The following is a 21,479-nucleotide window of genomic DNA, read 5'->3' as shown; positions in this document are numbered from 1 at the left end:
CCCTGTCCTTGTGTAATTTACATTCCATTGGAGGACAGACATTCATTCCACAAATACTTCCTGAGCTACTGCTATGTGCTAGGCATCGTGCTAGTTGCTGAGGATGGAGTAGCGAACAGGACAGACAAGATGCCTGCCCTCACGGAGCTTAGAGTCTGAACATGGGAATAAATCACTACAGTATGTTAACAGAGAAGTCAAAAAGCTTTCATCGCCCTTAACACTGATGTTGGATGCTGCTGTCTGGGGTGCTGCATCAATGAGGCTTCTGGGCGCTTTATCTGGACTCGGTGAGAAAGAGTGCACAGTTTATATCAATCACTATCACCAATAATCAATGGAAGGGACAGCAGAGGCCCCCGTAGCAGGTATTTGCCATCCTTGACACCGTGAGATGAAAACTAGAGCAAGGGAATGTTATCAGGGCCCTGGGGAAGGAAGATCCCAGCAATGTACCCCAGGGACCCCACAGCGTTTCGTGTGCTCCAAAACCTCAGGCTCTATCCATCCAGAAATTTCAAAAGGTAAAGTGTAGCCAAGTCAGCCTTTGCCACTCCAAACTGGCAGGACCTCTCTTCGGCTGTCTCGGCTTCCATCCCTGCCCCTAACGCCTCCGGATCCCCGCCCAGGTTTTGCCCTTTGGGAAGAGCCTGCGACACTCTCAGGAGAGACAGCGCCAGGCCCTGATCAGCAGCAGTCCTTCCTGGAATCCATCCCTGGTTGACCTCATTCCGGTGTCAGGGAGCCTGACGACTTCCCGGCTACCTCACCCAGGCTGACGCAGCAATCCCAAACCAGCCCCCCGGCGAGACACCCAATGGGCTGCCTGTGCAGCTGGGGGTGAGAGTGGAGCAAACAGCAAGGGTCACATCCGCTCCTGAGTCCACACAGGAAAGGGCAGAGGGCAGAGCTGCTGGGGGCATCCTGTTCTCAAGCTATCTTCTCATCTTGGCTGACCAAGGCCCCTCCCCATCACCTCAGTTTCCCCCAATGGCTACAAACACTGGAAGCTGAGGGCTTCACCACAAACCAGCCGATGGCTTTGTGTGCACTGGGTTGTGGCTGTGGAGGTAACACCCAGTGGGTGGAAAGTTCCAGTGTAGCTGACCAGGCATCACTTGAATAAGCCTCTAGGCCAAATAGGACAGAGATGACACAGAAGTTTGGTGCACAGTGAACAACAACCATGGTGGTTATAAATTATTGAGTCTTTGCTATGGACCAGACACTGTGCTGAGTATTTTATTATTCACACCAACTTCTATGATCCTTACAAATATCATCCTCATTTTACAAATGAGAAAACTAAGGCTCAGCGAGGTTAATCAAATGACCAAAGTCACACAGGCAGTAAAAACCTAAGTAGTCTGGTTCTAGGACCCGAGACCTTAACCATGACCTCACACTGCCACTGTCACCAGAGCCCTGTAGAGTAGCTATACGTGACGAGAATCAGCAACTCTCCTCTGAGGCATGATTGGCCATTACCCAACTGGCCTGTCTGAAGTAAGACACCAGCTGGGAGAGGCAGTCAGTCTACTCATTTTTAGACACCATTTTTTGAGAGTTAACTATATGCCAGGCACTGTGCTTATACTAATCATTCTTATTTCCTTCTTACTTCAATGCTGTACAGCACCATCATGGGTCCCATTTTACAGATAAGGAGACTGAGCCCCAGAGAGATTAAATAACAAGCGCTCATTATTATTATGTTATTCTGTTATTATTATGTTATTCTGGGGCCAAAGATTTAAGGTCCGGCAGACTCTGGACCCCATGCCCTTAACCTCTATGCTATCTGCCTCTATCAGTGAGTTCCAAACCTAGGGGTCAGAGATCTTGGGATCAAATCTCCCAGATCTATCCATTAGAATATTCTACAGGGTGTATTAAAAAGGGAGATGTCCAGACCCCACCTAGGAGATGCAGATTCTGTAGGCCAGAGCAAGTGAACAAGTCCCATAGCAATGCCCTGCACAGCCATACTCAGGAACCCTGACCTGGAGCCTAGCCTCTGGCAGGGGTCTGTCTTTTCACAGAGCTCTAAGCAATTCTGTTTTAGGGAGTGGGCAGATTATAACTGGAGAAACACACGCTCAGAAGGACACTGAAGGTCCTTCCAGCAATAGGACTCTGCAGCAGCTCCCCTCCCCTGCCCCTGCTGTAGCTGCTGGTAACGCGCCTGCGTCACAGTTGCCACCTTCCCGACTGCCTGGGGATGGAGGAGAGGCTGGCACAAGCCCTAGCATATCACAGCGAAGCCCAGCTTTGAGAGTGGGGGGATTTGTGAGGATCTACTCCCCAGGACCCTTCCCTGTCCACTCACCAGTCATTTCTCCTTCTATGTGTCCCAGTTGATCTAATTTGCTAAATGTAAGCACTGGAAGAGCTTAGCTGGGGGTGGGGGTGGGGGGTGGTGGGAGGGGGACCCATGAGGTTGGGTGGCCAGGACCTCACACACTATTCTCCGCTCTGCTCTCCATCCTATTCCTCATTGTTGAGAGCTTGCTACAAATGAAATTGTACAGAGGAAACCTGGCAGGGCAGGCCAGGCAGGCAGCAGATTTAACCCCTGAATGACTACAGGACTCACTCAAATGCATCTTTCCAGGAACCAGGCAAGAACTGCTTCTTAGGAATTTGTCCATTCAGAGCTGAACCCAAGGGGACACACCCTACATGCCTACATCCAGAGCTGCCCTAAGAGGTAATCACTCTGTCAGACTTCTTTCCTTCCCCCAAAATCTGCATGCAAGTGAGAAGGAGTTACAGGGAGCTTCAAAGGCAGCACAGAGGTGACGTGGTCACACGGGTGATGTGGTCCCTCTGAGATGGGGTGGCAAGCCACAAGTGGAGAGCATGGGCTCAGGAGTGGGACAGACCTGGATTCAAATTCTGGCTCTGCTGTGTGCTAGCTTTGGGCTAAGTTACTCAACAAAGCTGCCCCTCTCACAGGGCTGCTATGATAGTTGACTGAAGTAAGAGGCAATGTTTACTAACAATTAGGGTAATATTTAAAAAGGATAGCTAATAGTCATTGAGCATGTATTATACACAAGGCAGGGTACAAGGCATCTTATTCAGTAGCCATTCAGCACATATGTATTGAGCACCTACTGTGTGCCAGGAACAGTTCTAGGCACCGGGGATGCAGCATGATAGGAAAACAAAAACAAGTCCCTGATCTCAAGGAAGGTGCACTCGTCACCTCACGTAAATCCACCAATGATGTCACTATTGTTGCTCCCACTTTACAGGTGAGAAAACTGATGCTAGGGAACTGAAGCAACCTGTCAGGTTTTATACCAGGAACTGTCTGGCTCCAGAATCTATACCTGACACAACTTGATGTTGCCCAGTGAGGGCTTACTCTATGCTTGACACAGAGGTAGCATTTCTTATCTGTTCTGCAGAAGGAAGGCCAGGTATTCAAACAGGAAAGGGCCACGCCTCTCCTTGGCAAAAGGGCAGATAGGCATGGACTGGCTCCTTCTGTCCCAGGCACCCCACCTCCTGGAAACTCTGCCCACTCTCTCTGCAGCACAGAAATTTCGACACTGAAGGGTCCTTTTCATGGTCTTGTCTACCCTGCTTTCTCAGATAAGAGGAACCAAAGCCCAGAGAAGCAGGAACTTGCCCAAGGTCACCTAGTGAGCTACTGTTAGAGCTGGGGGCAGATCCCAGGTCTCCTGACGTCCAGGCTCATTACTCACGGGCAGAGCCATGACACCACCCTCAGCCCCCCACCCAGGACTCAGCAGCCCCCTGCACCGTGGGCACCATCTAGAGAGCTGAGCTGGCCAAGGCAAAGACAAGGAGGAAATGAAATGAAACAGGGCGAGGAAAGCTCAGAGATCACACGGCCGGGAGGTATGGAGCTAGATCTGAAATTCAGGTCGCTTGACTCTAAATTGTGAGCTCCTTCTAAGCCATCACATAACGTTCACACACATCCTCCTGTGCCCACTCATAATTTCATATCCTCTCTCTCCCACAGAGTCTGAGTCCAGGGACCTGGGGTAAGGTATAACCACAGTGAGTATGGGCCCCAGGGTTTTGAGGACAGATCTGCTATAAGAGTGATGCATCAAATAGATGACTACAGGTGACCTACTGTATGTCTTTTAAAGACTTTCTATGTAATGAAACTTGCCAGACATTAGTACTTAAGTTACTATACAGCCATTAAAAGAATGAGCTAGATCTACGTGTGCCTACGACATAATGTAAAATTGGAAAAAGAAAAAAACAAATTACAGAATGGTATGTATAACCCTATAACCAATCTCCCTTGGATTAAAAAATCATATATACACATAATTATGTATTTCAATTATGTATACTCCCCAACAGATTACAGATGGGGAATGAGACTGATTGAAAGGGCAGAACAGGATAAAGAATTTTCACTTCTTTTAGTTTTATGCTCCAGTATTATTTGAATGTTTAGCACACTCATTAGTTACGTAATGATAATCTTCAATAAGCATTTTCTTTACAAATAAAGTGACCAATCAGGTTAAAAAAATGTTTTTACTGCAATCAATACCTCTCCTGCTGATAGACAGCAAGTTGGACACACACGTGCGCACGCACACACGTACACACACGCCCAGTGTCTGCCAAATCCCACAGGTTCAGTCAAGGACACCTCAACCCAGTAATGTCTAGATTTCTTCACAAATAATCATTGCTCCTAAAATTTATACTTTATGTTAATTTGCAAAGCATTTGTGCGTGCAGGACATTGTATAGGACATTTAGATGAGTCCTTCATAGGAGACAGGCTTGGGGAGTATGGACACTAAACATCCCTAGGAAATGGTGTTCCACATCTTTTCATTGGTGTAGTTTATAAATATCCAGACCTGCCACTCTATTCTCAAAGGGGTCAGTGGCCTAAACAAGATTACAGAGCATTATATTACATATTCATGTTCCTTTTTGGAAGGAATATTTCTGAAAGGATACACAAGAAACTGGTAACAATGGCTGCCACTGCGGGGGGGGGATTCGGGAAACAGGAAGCATACTCTTTCATTGTATGCTCTTGTATTATTTGAATGTATTTTTACTATGATCCCGTATTACCTCTTCAATTAAATTAGCCTAAAGAACTGCTTTGGAGAGAAGAGGACGCCCAGCAACAATCTAGAAACTCAGCTGGATTCCTCTATATTTGTATCATCAGCCTGAAGATGCCACTTGGTATAAATCCTACCCACTTTCTCCAATCACAAAGAGCATGTTTCCAGGAGAGAAGCACAATTGCTATGGAGATTTTCCATTGCAGCATCGTTTTATGAGCTTTAGTGGGGGCGACTTGAGTGTTACATGGGTTTGAAGCCTGTTGCTGCTATAGCTGCTCCTACTCCAGAGTCTGAATCGAGCCATCTGCCATGCGTCTCCAGCTCTTAAATCAGTCGCGCCCACAGACACCCTTGGTTTCTTAAGGTGTGTAGTGAGAAGGCTGGGAAAATAAGGCGGTGGACCCCATAAAAGGGAAGCGTGCAAAATAGAAACACATGGACAGCTCACCCAGTTTCCCCATCAGCACAGCTGTGGGGACGATTTACAAGAGGCCAAGCCAAATCCCCACTGCTCCAGACCAAGAGGACAGAGGAATAGGCAGAGAGAATCAAGTCACACCTGCATGTTCCCTTTCCTCCTTCTTGGGACAGATGCTGTTCACTTGCAGACTGCAGATGGCTGGGCCTGTAAACACCACTGGAAGGCCAGTTGGCTAGGTTCAATCAGGTCACTTGAGCAGGGAATTTGGGGTCTCTGTTATGGCCTCCCAGCCAAAGCTTGTTTCCTGCCTAATCCCCTCCGGCCAAACTCACCATGAAGCCTTACAGATGAGACATGGCTCGATTTGTAAACAAACATGTGGGATCGGCAGCATGATGGGCCTCACATTGGCCTGTGAGCCTGGGTGAGTCTTAGCGCGGTTTCACTGTTATAAGATGATGACAATCCCGTCTGCATGCTGTAGCGTTAACACAGCACTTAACATTCTCTAGGATGCCTATCATACATGCCCACTTTACAGATGAGAAACTGAGGGCTCAGGAAATTACTTTTATATGCCTGTCTTCCCTCCACCTGTATAGGGTATGGGCATAGAGCAGACACCAAGTGTTAATTTGCTGAATGAAAGAAACAATCATTGGCTCAATCAATCAAGAGAGAGGAAGGGTACACAGTGGAAACACCTCCTACTGGCTCATGAGGGCCAACGTGTGCATATCTGCCCAATGCTGCCTTCAGTAACATCATGTTGATAGCTTCGAATTGGTCATGGTGGGAATATTTTTACCAGCATACTGGCAGATGCTACATATCAGTGCTTTTTTTTCTTTTTGTTTTCATAGAGCTAGTTTATCAACACGCTGGGTATAGGTACCACATAGTATAGGCCATTAAAACCCAGGAAATTAGTATAGGCAATTAGAACACAGGTTTTTCAGATCATCATCTCTTTTCCAAAAGGAGGGGAGGGTGGGAAGAGTCTAAATAAATGATTTTTATTACTTCAACATACATGTATAGATCCTACTATATGCAAAGCACCAAGGTAGGCTGGAGGAGAGAAACAGATATTGAGGTAGAATTCATATTCTCAAGGAAAACATATTCTCAGGTATAAACTATAAGGTGCACACATATCACCTGGGGATCTTGGTAAAATACAGGTTACAATCCAGTAGGTCTGGGTGGGACCTGAGATACTACATTTTGAACAAGCTCCCAGGTGATGCTGATGGTGCCCCTCTGCGGGCCCCGCCCAGGAAGCATGGGTCTGGGAGGTGACTGAGTGCTTGTATATACTGGCCAGTTCTAAACGTTAGATATCTATTAGCACGTGCAATCCTCACAATACGACAGATATATATTTCCCTTATCCACATTTTACAAAAAAGACCATCAAGGCCCCAGGTCACCCCTCTGGTCAACTGCTACTCGCTCAAAGCCAGGTCGTCTGGCTCAGAGAATGAAGTCACACTCTTTCCAACATGCCCCCCTCGTTGGAACTTTTCAGTTCATTTTCTGTCTTGAAGATTATCCTTGCTTCTCCCTTCTTTCTCTTCCTGCTCTTTTCACTAGCTGCCCATTTCCTTTTCTGCCACCTATAAGCACTTCTACCAGAGAAGAGCAAAGGAGAAGTGGGAAAAAATGCTCAAATTCATCAATTTCAAGTGTATGAACCATGTCTTTTATTTCCTATATCCTGGTGCTTTGACACTGGGACCTTGCTCCCACCCCCCAGGATTAGCCAATTCCTACAGATGGTACCTCAGCAGGGAGTACAGCATGCCTTTCCAATGGGCTTCTCACTCTCTGGGCCGCCCACCCCCCCAGACCTGTTCACCCCAGGGCCAGGTACCAGACAACTAGGGACAGCCCCATGCCCCAGATCCCACCAAAATTATTCAAACTAGCCAATCCTAAGCCTGCTTACCCTGCCTTTCCTGTTCCTTTCCACAGAAACCACAATAAAGACTCTTGCCCACATTCTCTCTCCCCCCTCTGCCTCCTGACTGACCCCTGTGCTGCCCTGTGCCCCAGCCCCAGCATGGCGTGTCCCTCCTCCCGGGATCTTGAGTACAATAAAGTGTCTTTTCGATGGCAGTTGTCTCCTGCTCTGTTGGCTTCACCATACCTAAATAATGATAAAACCTCAAGCTCCTCAGGAAAGAGTATGCTCAATGCCCAGTGAATCTGTGGGTTATCTATTATTAACATTATTATTCTTACCATCATCATCATCAAAGGATTATTATTTCCCTTGTCCCTCCCAAGCTCAGCCCTTCTCAGAGCTGGCTTGCATACATTCGCAATAGACAGCTTCTCAAAGTCCCTGCCCAAGGCCAGCCCCGCTCGGCTTAAAATATTCCATTCCTGGGGAGAGTCTCAGGTGCCCCCCCCACCCCCCGCAGCACTGTCAGGGCCTCTTACCTCATTCCCCGGCAGGTGCTGAGCGTGACACTGGACTGTTCTGCCTTCCTCACTGTCCCATGGTAAAAGCAATGATCCTAGCATGGAAAAAACAGGTGGTCAGACCACAGGATACTGATAAGCATGGCAATGTCAGTTTCTCATGAAAGTCAGGGATGATTATATACCTACCCTAAGCTTACAATCTGCAAAGAGCAGTGGGACAGGGTGGATGCCATCATCCTCACTGAAAAGATAAAGCTAAGGCTCAGAGGAGCAAAGAGATTTGCCACAGGTCTCACTGCTAGTTGGAGAAGCCAAGATTTCAAATCTCTCTCTTTTTTTTTTTTTTCCCCAGAGAAACAGTTTATTTATTTATTTTTGGCTGTGTTGGGTCTTCACTGCCGCATGCGGGCTTTCTCTAGTTGCGGTGAGCGGGGGCTACTCTTTGTTGCGTTGCGCGGGCTTCTCATTGCGGTGGCTTCTCTTGTTGCGGAGCACAGGCTCTAGGTGGGCGGGCTTCAGTAGTTGTGGCACATGGGCTCAGTAGTTGTGGCTCGCGGGCTCAGTAGTTGTGGTGCACAGGCTTAGTTGCTCCACGGCATGTGGGATCTTCCCGGACCAGGGCTCGAACCCGTGTCCCCTGCATTGGCAGGCGGATTCCTAACCACTGCGCCACCAGGGAAGTCCCTCAGATCTCTTTCTATGACATGATGCTGGCCACAGGAAACACTGGCTTCTCAAAAGCCTGCCTCCCCACTAGACTCACATCTTTGACCCCCCATAAGGACTGAACAGTGTCCCCCCCAGAATTCATGTCTACACAGAACCTCAGAATGTGATCTTATTTGGAACAGGGTCTTTGCAGATGTAATTAAATTGAGATGAGGCAATACGGAACTAGTATTCTTATAAAAAGAAGAGAGGACACAGACACACACACAGACACAGACACACACACACACACACACACACACACACACACAAAGAGAAAGGCCATGTGGAGATGAAGGCAGAGATGAGACAAAACTAGAAGCCAGGAAGCACCAAGCATGGCCAGGAGCCACTAGAAGCTGGAAGAGGTAAGGAAGGATCCTTCCCTAGAGACGACAGAGGGGGCATAACCTTGATTTTGGACTTCTAGCCTTCTGAGCTATGAGAGAACACATTTCTGTTGTTTTAAACCTCCAAGTTGATGGCACTTAGTTACAGCAGCTCTAGGAAACTGAGCTATCCCCCATCTTCCCTGCCGCCCTTGAATCCCTACGTGCCTGGAGCAGACTTGATTTGGCCCCTGTGTCCATGGACGCTTGCAGGTCTGCTGCTGCTCTCTAGCCAGGGCATCTCATGGCCATCTGGTCTTCCCAACCCGGCTGGATTCCTCATGGCTACAAACCACTATGTGCTAGGCCCAGGACGAGGCCCTGAGACACAACAGCGAGCAACAGACAGAGCCCCGGCCTTCATAGGACTTAAGGTCTTGCGGGAGCCAATATTAGTTTAAAAGCCATACAAAGATAATTACATATCATGAAGAGTGGCTTGAAATAAAGTTCGAGGTGCCAGCCGAGTGTTTGATAAGTAGGGTAGCCAGAGCATTTATGAGGCAAACCAGGACCCTGTTGAGAGTGATAAAGTGCTAAACCAGACAGACGGACACAAACCAGGACTGTTCCCAGCACACCAACGGGTGATAACAGGGGACGCATTCCTACAAGCTTCTTCCCAAAAGGTCAAAAGAGATAAGCTGGTCCGAAGAGAAAGAGAAAGAAGGTAAAAGAAAGAAGGTAAAAGCTCCAGGGCAGCGCCAGGTTCTTAAGAAGGTCTTAAGAAGGATGTATACTGTGTAGTTGCAGACACAGAAGCTTTATCTTTCCCCACCAACGTCCTGGGCCTGAGCAGGGCCAGTCAGGAATCTCTGGCACTCACCTACGTAACAATGGTCCGAGTGGCACACTCGGTCTATGAGGACCACACTTGACTGTGGTTGTTCCTTGGTCCCCAGCACGCAGGCATGTGACCCAGGAGACAGCTAACCCATTCGTCTACATTCTCTGTTTCCACCCTCTGCTCAGCTCTAGGCATGGGTATACTGCAACACACTTTACAAAGGGCTGTCACACACATCACCGCATGTGATCATAATGCCTGCCATTTACTGTTATTAACAGTAAGAGCTAACATCTACCCAGCTCTTGCTCCTGGATAAACAATTTACATGATTTTTTTCCCTTTAATTCTGATCACAGCCTTATGAGGTAGATACTCTTATTCTCATTTTTTTAAAGGGGGAACTAAAAGTTGGAGAGGTTTTAGGTCATTCACAGGGCCACACGGCAAAGTAGAGATTCAAACCCCAGCAGCCTGACTTCAGACTCCATGCTCTGTCTCTCTTAGCAAAAGCAGACCCAGCAAAGTGTATGGAACTTAATTTGTCAAAGCTCTATTATCTTCCAGCACCAACGGAGACTGAGGTACTAGTCTAAGCCTTGCCTCTCACTGGTTATCTCGACTTCGGCATGTTCCTTTTTCTCTTCTCCCCTCAATTTCCTCATCTGTAAGATGTGGCGTTCGAAGAGATGTTTATAAATTCCCATAAAAATCAGTGATTCATCTTACCCTTCCAAAGCCCTGAGAGTCAGATCTTAGCATATCCAATTTTCAAATGAGGAAACTCAACACTAGTGTGGTCAAAAGGGTTTCTCAGGTCACACAGTTAGTTAAAGCCAAGACTAAAAACCCTGGCTTCAGACCCCAAACTCTGCAACTCATTCTACTGGAACACACTCACAGACCATTCCCCCAGTGATCTGACCTAGATCAGGGCTGGAGCCCACAGGCCCAGCAATGGGTTAGATAAGGTTCCCACAACTCCCACTACCCCTGGCCAAGTTTGGTAGGAGAGTGTGATCCACAACATTTGGGTCAAGCGAAGCTAAGTGGTTTATTCCATTCCCACTTCTCTTTGAGTCTTCAGCTCCCAAGTAAGAAAGCTGACTGGAAGCCCCCTGGGGCTGGGTGGGGGCTTTGCAAGAGCCTAGGAGCAGGGGATGTAAGAAAACAAAGAGGCATCCCATGCTTCAGGCGAGATGTGCTTCTGTGCTTCAGTCAACGAGACCTTCAGGAAGGAGGGGCTCTCTGGGAGGGAGGGGAAGTTCTATCACTGTCCTCTGTTTCTCAAAGGCCCTCACAACATCTCGGCCTAACCCTGAGAGCACAAAGAACAAGTACACAACAGCCATGAAGTCATCGCATTCCTTCCCAGCTTCCCAGCCTGAGGGGGCCACCCTGAGGGGGGCTTTCGTAGCAGGAAGCATGAGCTCATGGCAAACTCGAGCACTGAGACCCATTCTTCAGCACAGAAGTGCAGAAGCCAAACCCAGAGGAGGGTGCTTTGTGAGGTCATAATGGCGAGGGGCTTTTGAGGCATGTCTGTCCCTTCCCCACCTCGCTGGAGACACAGAACGTAAGTCTCAAGGGAGGAAGAAGCTGCAACCAAGGGGCCTTGAAGAAGGTGTGGAGCCACAGCTGGCCAGCCTTCCCAGAGATGAGAAGACAGAGCCTACTTGCCTCCCGTGGGCACCAGCCACTCCTTCCCTCCCCGCCACCCAGGAAGGTCTTGGTGAAGAAGGCAGCACTGATCTTCACACCCAACAACCCAACATAGCCCCTCAGCTACCGAGTTACTACAGACCTCTTAGACCCATCGAAACCTAACTGTCCTGTGTCCCTCTCCTCATTCAAGGGCGACCTGATAAACTCATCTGTAGCTGCTAACGACTGTCAGTGGCTGTCACTGTCTTCTAAGCTTTTGCACTCCAGCAGGGCTACTGTAGAGACTGGATCATGTGGGAATCTCAGGGTCAGGGGAAGCTGTGGGAGGAGCACTGAAGCAGAGGAGCCCACACACCACACGTCCCAGGTCCGCACGCCGCAAAGGCCCAAGACATCCGGCCCCAAAGGCAAAAGACTGCTCCTCCTGCTGGAGTCTGCCTTCCCTTCTCCTTCACCCCTGCTCTTTGGCTCAGAGTCTCAGAGGGTCACTCAAGTCCAGAATGTCTCAACTTGGGCACTACTGACATTTGAGGCCAGATAGTTCTCTGCTGTGGAGGACTGGCCTGTGCATTGGAGGGTAATTAGCAGCATCCCTACCCACCAGATGCCAGTAGCATCCGCCTCCCAGTCATGATTACCCAAACTGTGCCCACAAATTGCCAAGGGTCCCCTCCTTTCTTGGTTAAAACAGTCAAAGAGACAAATAGAATATTTTAGGGTAATTGCACCTGATTAAAATGGGTATAAATCATCACAAAGCATATTTCCTTTGCTTTATGTTCATTACCAACATATTTAACAAAAATGTAAGGAAAAGAAATGATTTAAACCAAAATCACTCCTAGTTGAGAACCACCACTCTAATCCTACAAATTCTAAAAGGTCCCCTGTAGGAAAAGCTAGCAAACCATGAAATGTGTATGATTCATGACCTTAAACGTCCACCAGTGACCACATGGTGTGGTGGAGCAAACTAAAAGACTAAAACCGAAACACCATTTTTTAAATGAAGAATCTCTGTGCAAACAGCCAAACTCAACTTTGAAGGGAAAAATACCCAATGTGAAGATAGCAGCAAAATAAGAAAATCTTCATATCCTAAAACCACATTAAAAAGGCAGAGTACAAAACCTTACACGTCCATATAAAAAAAAAACCCAAACACCTGTTTGGGTGAGATGACAGGATTACCAGTAAATCGTTTCTCTTACTTAAACTTTTGTTAGTATGGGGGTAATTAACATAAAGCAAAGAAAATGTATGCTTCACAATGATTTATATCAACTTTAATCAGATGCAACTTGCTTAAAATATTGTTTGTTTCACCATTTTAGCCAGCAAAGGGGAGGGTACACTTACGAAACAACAAATTCATGTTTTGTGTCTCCTGCTCACTCCCTGGGTCTCAGTCAGGGAAACAATTCCTTCAGGGGAGGGACCTGTCTCCACTGAGCATCTCCTCACTTCCTAGGGGTGGGTCTGGGATAGGGCAGCTGCTTGATAGACATTGACCTGAACTTACCTCGGATTTCAGGGTGGTGGTTCGAGGGTTGCCACTTGGAGTATAATGGGTTTCTGTGTAGGCTGGAGCAAAAAGGTGCCTGAAAAGAATAAAAACAGGCATTTGTCTCCTTAGATGATGGACTTCACCGTCCTGGGAACAGCAGCCAGTGATTCTAACTAAACTTGGTAGAGCCACCCCAAGCGTCTCCACGCAGAAGGCACTAGGCAGTCCTATGGAACGGCTCAAGGAATAAAAAGAAAAAGAGTGAAGTTTGTTATGAACTTTGTGTTCATTGGGATCATCGCTTAAGTCAGCCACAACCAGATAGAGTTGACCACAAAAGCAGTGATCTTAGATCTTAACTTGTTCAGGGTCCTGGGAAAATACATGTGCAAACATATTCACAAAATTTCCCGGGGTCTATGGACCCTATTGTGTACCTTGACTGATTATTTCTCCAGTGTATCCACCAACTTTTGGTATCAGCACACCAACTTTTCTTTAAGGGAATCCCTCCTCCCTGTTGCATGTTTTGTTAAGACTGTCGATCAAGGTATCCTACCTGGCCTTGGCCAAGGGTGGCCCTCGGCGCGAGCCAAGCCAATGGAGTAATGCTGCAGGAGCTTAACAAATGGGAGCTATTCATCTGCTCCTGTGTTCTTGCTGCATGGGTTCCAGGAGTTTCCTTTGCCAATCTTTTCTGAGACCTAGTGGTTCAGATCTCCTGAGACCTGGTAGTTGTATGTGTTACCCTTCCAATATTGTTTTTTCTTTCCTAAAATTGGACATTGGTTTCTCTCTTGCCACAGAGGTTAGAATCTTGCAGCTGAGGTTAAGAATCCCTCACCAAAGGCAAGGTGACCTCAAATAAGGCTTTTAGAATTTCCCTGAAAGTTAAAAGACAAAAGAGCCAAACGGATGCTTCAACTAGCTCAGCCACATTACAAGCAGAACGAATCTAAAGAAAATCGAGGTCAGGGGGCAAAGTTTATAATGGAAGGCACCATTAAAAATTGGAGTCTAACAAAACAGAATCAAGTGGATCTATATCTACTAATGTGGAAAGATGTCTAAAATGGAGTTAGATAAAGACAATAGATTTCAGGCAAGTATGTACTTTTTAAATCCCTTTTAATGAAAAAGTAACAGCAGTACACACTAGTGCACACATCAACAACAGCTGGAGGAGGGCATGCCCATCGTTAATGGTGGTTAATCTCAGGGAATTACAGAAGATGTTCACAATGTAAGTTGTATAATATTTCTGAAAAACTGGTCGATCTTAAAGAATAATTATCATGTATTTATTCTGAAAATGGAAAATCTAATTTGAAACTGCTTTTTAAATAAGAAGACACAAGCTGAGGCCAGCATAGAAAGCCAAAGGGACCTGCAGGGACCACCCTGGTTTTGTAAGAGGTGACATTTCCCTCAAGAGAGGGTCATTGAAGAGGATCTCCCGAGTCTCTCGGAGTCACTTCCAGCTCTAAGTTCCGGGACTCCAGACTCCCCTCCACCCACAGAGTGCAGTCGGAAGGCAAAGGCCGCAAGGGTTGTCTCTTGCACTATGTCAAGCCCTTCAACGTGCTGCCTTGGACAAGAAGAAAAGAAACCCAACAGGGAGATGTAAAAACAAAGCAAAACAGAAAACCCAGCTTGTGTAGAGAAACTCCAATTCACATGGAACGTTTGGGTCAGTAGCTAACTTGCCAGATTCTGTCTCCCTTTCTCTTTCTCCTTAGCATCTAACCAGCCAAGGATCGAAGAGAAGAGTCACCCATTTGTCTGAGCGAGACAAACTGTAAGCCCCAGGAGGACAGAAGCCAAGCTGTTTTGCTCACCAGTATCTACTGGTGTTTAACATGTACTCAGGGAAAGAATGTGTTAACTAATTAGTGAATGAATGAACGAGCGAGTCATTGAGCATACTAGGAGCTTAGAACATGGTCTGGAGTCTGAGAGACTAAGTTTCAGTGCCAGTTCTGACATTTACTGTCTCGATGGCCATGAGCGAGTTGTTTCACCTCTCCAAACCTTTGTTTCCTCTTCTGCAAAATCCCTCTGACTTGACAGGGCTGTCGTCTGAGCAAAACAACATAATGCATGAAAAGAGCTTAAAACCAGTCCTGGCTCGGAGTGGAGCTCGGTAAAGGTTAGTGATTATCATTATTGCTTTCAACAGGGATTATGATGGGAAGAACCCAGAAAAACTGGTGGAATTTACCTACCTCCTTTCAATTCCCCCCAGCCATTAACTCCCCAGTATATCACTTGAGAGAGGTGAAAAAACAATGAGCTCATTCCTGCAGCCCATTTCCTTGGTCTGCTTTCACAGACTGCATACTGGACGGTGAGTCAGGAGTTCAGAATTTAATAGTCCACCCTGGATGACAGCAGGGAGACGTGAATTTTCCCACAGTAATGCACTCCTGGAAAAGACACCCTCAGCCTCTTCTGAGTCTTAGGGGGGAAAATATTCAGCCAGTGACACCAAGATGCTCCAAAGAGAGCAATCCAGGTTGAACCTCAGAGGAGTCCACATTCCTGTCGGTTCTTGGCCACACATCCTCAGAAGGGTAAGCATCTTTCTGCACCTTCTTATTCTGAGGTTCTGCCACTGTCATCATAGGACTCTCAGAGCCTCAGTGCTGAGAGGGACCTCAGGAATCAAGCCGAAACCCACTAGACTGTGGACTCCCTAAGAGCAGGGAGCACAGCTGCCTTGTTCAAGGCTTCTCCCCAGCTCCTAGTACCAGGCAGGTTTATTCTGTGAAAAAGTGGATGAATAAATGAATGAATGAATCTTCTACCTTGTGTAGGAAGCTGCCAGATGCCCGTTCGGCACTGGACATCTCCAGTGACAGGGAGCTCCTGAGACCACCCACTCCATTTCTGACCACATATAATAGTTAGAGGAAGTTCTTACACTGAACCAAAAGCTACCCCTCTCTGTAACGGGCACCCACTGGCCTCATTCTTGTCTGCTGAATCTACAAGGAACAGTCTGCTGCCTCTTCCACCCAACTGCCCTTTTCAAGACCAGCAGCATTAGCATCACCTAGGAACTAGTTAAAAATGCAGATTGTAAAAAAAAAATAATAATAATAATAATAATATATATATATATGCAGATTGCCAGGCCCCACTGCAAACGTCCTTGTACACAGAAACTCTGTGGTTGGAGCCCAACCATCTGTTGTTGTAATCACTCTCTGCCCGAGTGATTCTCGGGCAGAGCCACCACCCTAGACCACAAGTTCTCAACATACTTTTAAAGCAGGCAAACTTCAGAAATATCCACGTGTCTCACTACCCAAGCCTCCATCACCCTTCAACCTCCACCACACCCACACCCTGGATCATTCTGAGCTTAAGAAACCCTGAAACGTTGCAATCAAAATAGTTCACATGCCTTTAAGTGAGAAAGCATTTCACCTTCACAACATGCCTATGAGGACACTGCAACCTCGGAACTGTAACTTGTCCAAGCTGTCACAGCACAGTGTCAGAGGCGGGTTTCAAAGCCAAGTCTGTTGGGCCAGACCATACTTTTTAAGCAGTTCTCTGCTCTGTCTCTATTAGAAGGTAGAAGCATAAAACTAAAGCACTGCCAGCAGTAGTCCAAAGCACAATTTGACAGTGATGACAGCAGCCTTGAGAACATGTGATGCCACAAAAAGGAGGCTCCTGGGTCTTAGATGTGAACACATGCAGAGAAGAGCCATAAGGGTAAGCAAAGTACAAGGGCAAGATAAAGAGGATAGACATGTAAGGACATCTGGGGTAGCTTCGGGGGTTTTTTTTTGTTTTTTTTTTAAAAAAAACAACCCTTTCCCCAAATGCGGTTGCGGATATTGACCAGGAGGGTCATCCTTCCTTCTAAAAGCAAAAGGAAGGGTCATGTTCCATCACCACTATCTGTGCAATTGTACCGATCCACAAGACACTGCTTTCACATGCTCCCCATCGCCCCAAGCTAGGCCCATCCATGCCTCCAGTCTCTGGTGGTGCCTTGGCGCTGCTCTCGGCACCAAACACACTATCCCCTCAGAGACAGGGCTGCAGGGCCACTGAGCAGCCCAGCTCAGCCCAGCCACCCCTTCTCCAACCACATCTTGTTCTCATCTCCTCTCTGACAAGGGGCTGGCTCAGCAGATCTGCAGGAAGCTGTCTCTCACCACTGGAGTGTGTTAGGATTTTCAGGAAACGAGTTGTGAGTGATGTGCATCCAGGAAGAGAGAAGGACTGTCCAAGATTTCCCACCCTGCCCCCTCCTTTTTCTGGCTTTGATGGAAAAGCCATTTCTGAAGAAGTGCCTCCCACCCGTGCCCTCAAGGCTCACAAGCCCACAGGCAAGCAGAGATCACACATCACCCCAATGCTAATAGCAGCCAGCACTGCAGTGCTCACTTGGGTGAAACTCAGGTTGCCCAGACCCCAAAGTCCTTAAGCAATCTTCTGAATTTTTGTATCTTCTGAATCCCAACTGGGAAAATAAGCTGTCCCCCAAACATTGGACGTAAAAACATAAGGTCACTCTCCAGGGAGGGACAACAGAATTGCCGGTGGTGGCCTGGTAACTGTACACGCAGCCAGACCCCCCAAAACACACTGCAGCTCCAACGGCCCTGACCCACCTTTCCTAAGGCTCACAGCCTTCGAACCCAGAACCGTCCCTTTAAGGACTATGTACTGTCAGACTAATTTCAAATGCTTCTCTAAGCTTCTCTAAAACACCCTCTAGGGAGAGAGAAGCCGCAGGACTAAAATTTGCAAAACATCTTCCAGCCCCCATCCTGCTGCTTCAGATAAGCAAATCAGTGAAGACAAAGTGATAATTTCCAAACTACCTTGAAAAACAACCCTACCCAGATATGCTCAACATAAACAAACAGTACTCTGCTCATCCCTGGGGCTATTTTTACTGACACCTCGTTCTCCCAGGTCTTGCTCCATATCTAGCTCTTTCAGGAGTATTGGGGACACTTAGACACTGGTGATGCTTGCGAGGTACAGCCTGCTGGTCCCTCTTATTTTCTCTGGAGGAGCCTCACCCTCACCCTGTCCATCCATGCGGGTGATAACATAAGGCTCTTTAATTTCTCACTTATACTTACAATGCCATCATAACGGGACTCAGCCCAGTAACACAACACCCGGAAATGCTGTTAAAAAAATATAAAATCCCAGGCCCCATCCCAGCCCCACTGAGAATTACATTCTCTAGAGAAGGACTCAGAAATATATATATATATATATTTTTTTTTTTTTTTTTTTTGTACGCGGGCCTCTCACTGTTGTGGCCTCTCCCGTTGCGGAGCACAGGCTCCAGACGCGCATGCTCAGCGGCCATGGCTCACGGGCCCAGCAGAAACTCTGCTGGGATCTTCCCGGACCGGGGCACGAACCCGTGTCCCCTGCATCGGCAGGCGGATTCTCAACCACTGCGCCACCAGGGAAGCCCTGAAATCTATATTTTTAATAGTTTTTCCAGGTGATACTTTTTCAGTTTCTGGGAATTCTCCATTGTATCCATTTTAACATTTTAAATTCTTTTTCTTACTTCTAGCCTCCTCAGCACCCTCTCAAAATCTAAAGATGATATCAGCACAGCCTAGAGGGAAAGTCCCGGACTCAGAAAGGTTTGGTTTGAGTACCAGCTGCACTTCTCTCTAGATGACTGTCATTTCAAACCCTGGAAATGAGGCAAAAGATCACCGTAATGCCTTTCAATGTCACACAAGAGCACTGTCAAATCACAGGCTCTGGGAGGTCTAAGGTTCTGTGGACTCCATGGCCGAGGGGTTGGGGGGTGGGGGGAATGTAGCTTTGAAAGACTATTTACAATTAATTAGGGCAGCTCTTGTAAAACCCTGTAAAATTAGATGTTAACCTGTAAAAACCTAATAAAGAGATACAAATGATTTCCATCTAGCAGAAAAGATAACTCTCAGGGTTATGATTTTATTGCCCATAGGATATTAACCAGTTTTGTATGTAATTTAGCAATGTTACCTCAGCATTCCTTCTTCACTATTGAAAATATATATGTTTCCCTTATCTATCCAATTTTTAAACAAGTTGAATCATTTTGTTGGTTCCCCCATTAATTAAACAAAACTTTGACAAACGCTCACTATCTGTATTTGTATGAGAACTGTTTTCAGTTGAGCCACATTATTCTGTTTTTTTCCTAGACTGAAAATGAACAGGGTGATAATCATGATCTCACAGCCCCACTGAGAGGATCAAACAAGAAAATACATTCAAATACTAGCTATGACGTTTATAAGTTCTGTGAACGTGGGCAAATCGGTTAGCCTCTCTGTGCCTCAGTTTTCTCATCTATAAAATGGGGAAAATAATAGACTCTACTTCACAGGGTTGCTATACAATGTTAGGAGAGTGTCTGACTATGAATATTTGCTAAATAAAATGAACAAATGTGAAAGAAATCTTTGCAAAGTATAAAATATTTCTTTCTACAAATATCATTGTTAACATTTTCTCTGGGACTATCTATGTGCACATGTGGTAAAACTTGGTAATTGTTAACCAAGATAACGGGCTTCTGAGAGTTCCTAATACTAGTCTCTCTCCTTTTGGGTATATTCAGAAATTTTTATATTCATATTTTTTAACTAACAAGGTGATACTATACACATCACAAGCTACTCAGCCTCAGTTTCCCTTTCTATCAATTGGAAACGGTGATGCCCAGGACAGGCAGACATTGGAGAGAGCTTTTGAAAAGCAAAGAATGATATTCTAATATAATGGCTAGTGCTTGCCCATATTTGGGACAAAATAACAAATTCAGTAAGTAGTGTTTTGTTGTCTTTTGTTTTCAAAGAGCTAGAAAGAAAAGGGGAGAAGAGGCAGCTCAAGCTGTCTCAGAACCAAGATTTCCAAAGCAGTGCTCACTCCACCTCTGACTCCAAAGGAATGGAAACAAACCAACATGCCAAAGGCATGGCCCTAAAGCCAAATAAGGGGCCCACGGGCAGAGGCATTCCTTTTTGAGGGAACAGAAAGTTTAAGGAAGGGGGAACTTTAAAGGTTGCTCCTGCTGCAAAGAGTAGGAGATCTCCTCCTACACCAAGGACTCACTTGAGCAAGCATCATTGCTGCTAGAGGCCCAGCTCCAGAAGCAATGCCGCACAGCAAGATGGTGCCACCCACAAGCCTGGCATAAAGCCGAAGCATGTTGTCTTTAACCTTCTATTAAGGAAGTGTCCAAACAATGCATTAAATCAACACTCCTTTTCACCAAACGCATCCCATTACATCTTCTCCCAGTCCCCACAAGACCTGGCACCCTTCCAACCAGGTCCTGGTCCTGTGTTTTGCTTTTGTGTTGTCCACTAAAGGATGTTTGGATGAGCACTGTTTACTCCTTTGGCCAGCAGGGTCTTTATTTAATCCTCTTCAGGCCTCGCTCTTGGCTGCCTCCACGAAGATGGAGTAACCTCTCTGTGCAAATAGGGCTGACCTCTTGGGATCAGGATGCTTAACTGTCAGGGACCCGAGAGGCCCTCAAAATGGCTCACCCGAGAAGAGTTTGTTTTGCAGTGTCCTGTAATGTACCCATTATAGGCACTTATTGGAATTGGATAAGAACAGTTCAGGGAAATGGGGTACTATGTTTACTACTTCTGAGAAAAATAAAGAAGTGGAAACCAGTTACCATGAGCAACCAAACCAGTTCCCGATAGCAACAAGTTTCTGGTAAATCACCACAGTTATCAGATTACCGTGAAGGGAAGGGCCAACGCAAGAGGCAATGGTTCAGTTGTACAGATAAACTTTGGGGATAAGACACAGGAGAAGTGAAGAAAAGAAATCTCTAAGATCACAGGACTTATGAAAATATGCTTAGAAAAAGGGGAGTAGGTGGGCTATCCCATGAATAAAAGCAAACAAACAAAAAGCAAAGACCACAAACCAACCTGCCCTAAATGTGGGTTCTTGGTCCCTTTTAGGCTCTGATTAAATATCCCAGTAACTCTGATAAACCTTGACCAATGTTTCTTAGCCTCCTAAAGCCAAATCACAGTGAATGCACAAGTCAAGGTTAGAGGTTGGAAAGTCCTCCTAGAACACAGTGGACATAACGTTGTCCTGCACTGCCCAGCAGCCCTGCCACTTTCTTGGGAAAACAGTGCCAAATTTACGTTTAGAGAAATGTTCCCCTCTTGCTGCATGCTGACCGGGGCCACCTGGAGTCAGTCATAACAAGTCAGGACAATCAGGTCTCATTTCACCGAATTTCTAGATGAGTGACACTGGTAAAAACGGCTGGAGCTGACACACACCATTGGTGGCACCTGAAGATGATGTTGAAATCTCAGCCTCTGCACACCAGTGCTGAATTGAATCTCAGAGACAGAGTTTCGGGTGAAGTAGAAAGAATAGTGTTATTGCTGTGCCAGGCAAAGAGGACCACAGCATGCCCCTACACTTGAAAACCATGTATCCC

The 21,479-nt window shown here is 46.5% G+C and overlaps 1 protein-coding gene across 2 annotated transcripts in view; it reads right to left on the bottom strand.

Moving 5' to 3' along the window:
- ADAM19 (ADAM metallopeptidase domain 19) overlaps window positions 1–21,479 on the bottom strand; it is an 89,050-nt gene that overhangs the window by 41,740 nt on the left and 25,831 nt on the right. For both annotated transcript variants that reach the window (XM_059062929.2, XM_067032006.1), the window contains exons 4-5: window positions 13,019–13,097; window positions 7,963–8,039 (exon numbers count right to left, since the gene is read on the bottom strand). In XM_059062929.2, the coding sequence (XP_058918912.1) occupies window positions 7,963–8,039; window positions 13,019–13,097 (156 nt within the window). The remainder of the gene's footprint in view (window positions 1–7,962; window positions 8,040–13,018; window positions 13,098–21,479) is intronic.

Source organism: Kogia breviceps, chromosome 4 (genome assembly GCF_026419965.1).
Source record: "Kogia breviceps isolate mKogBre1 chromosome 4, mKogBre1 haplotype 1, whole genome shotgun sequence".
NCBI lineage: Eukaryota > Metazoa > Chordata > Mammalia > Artiodactyla > Physeteridae > Kogia > Kogia breviceps.
The sequence above is the reverse complement of the archived record's forward strand: the minus strand, read 5'-3'. Positions and strand labels throughout refer to the sequence as shown.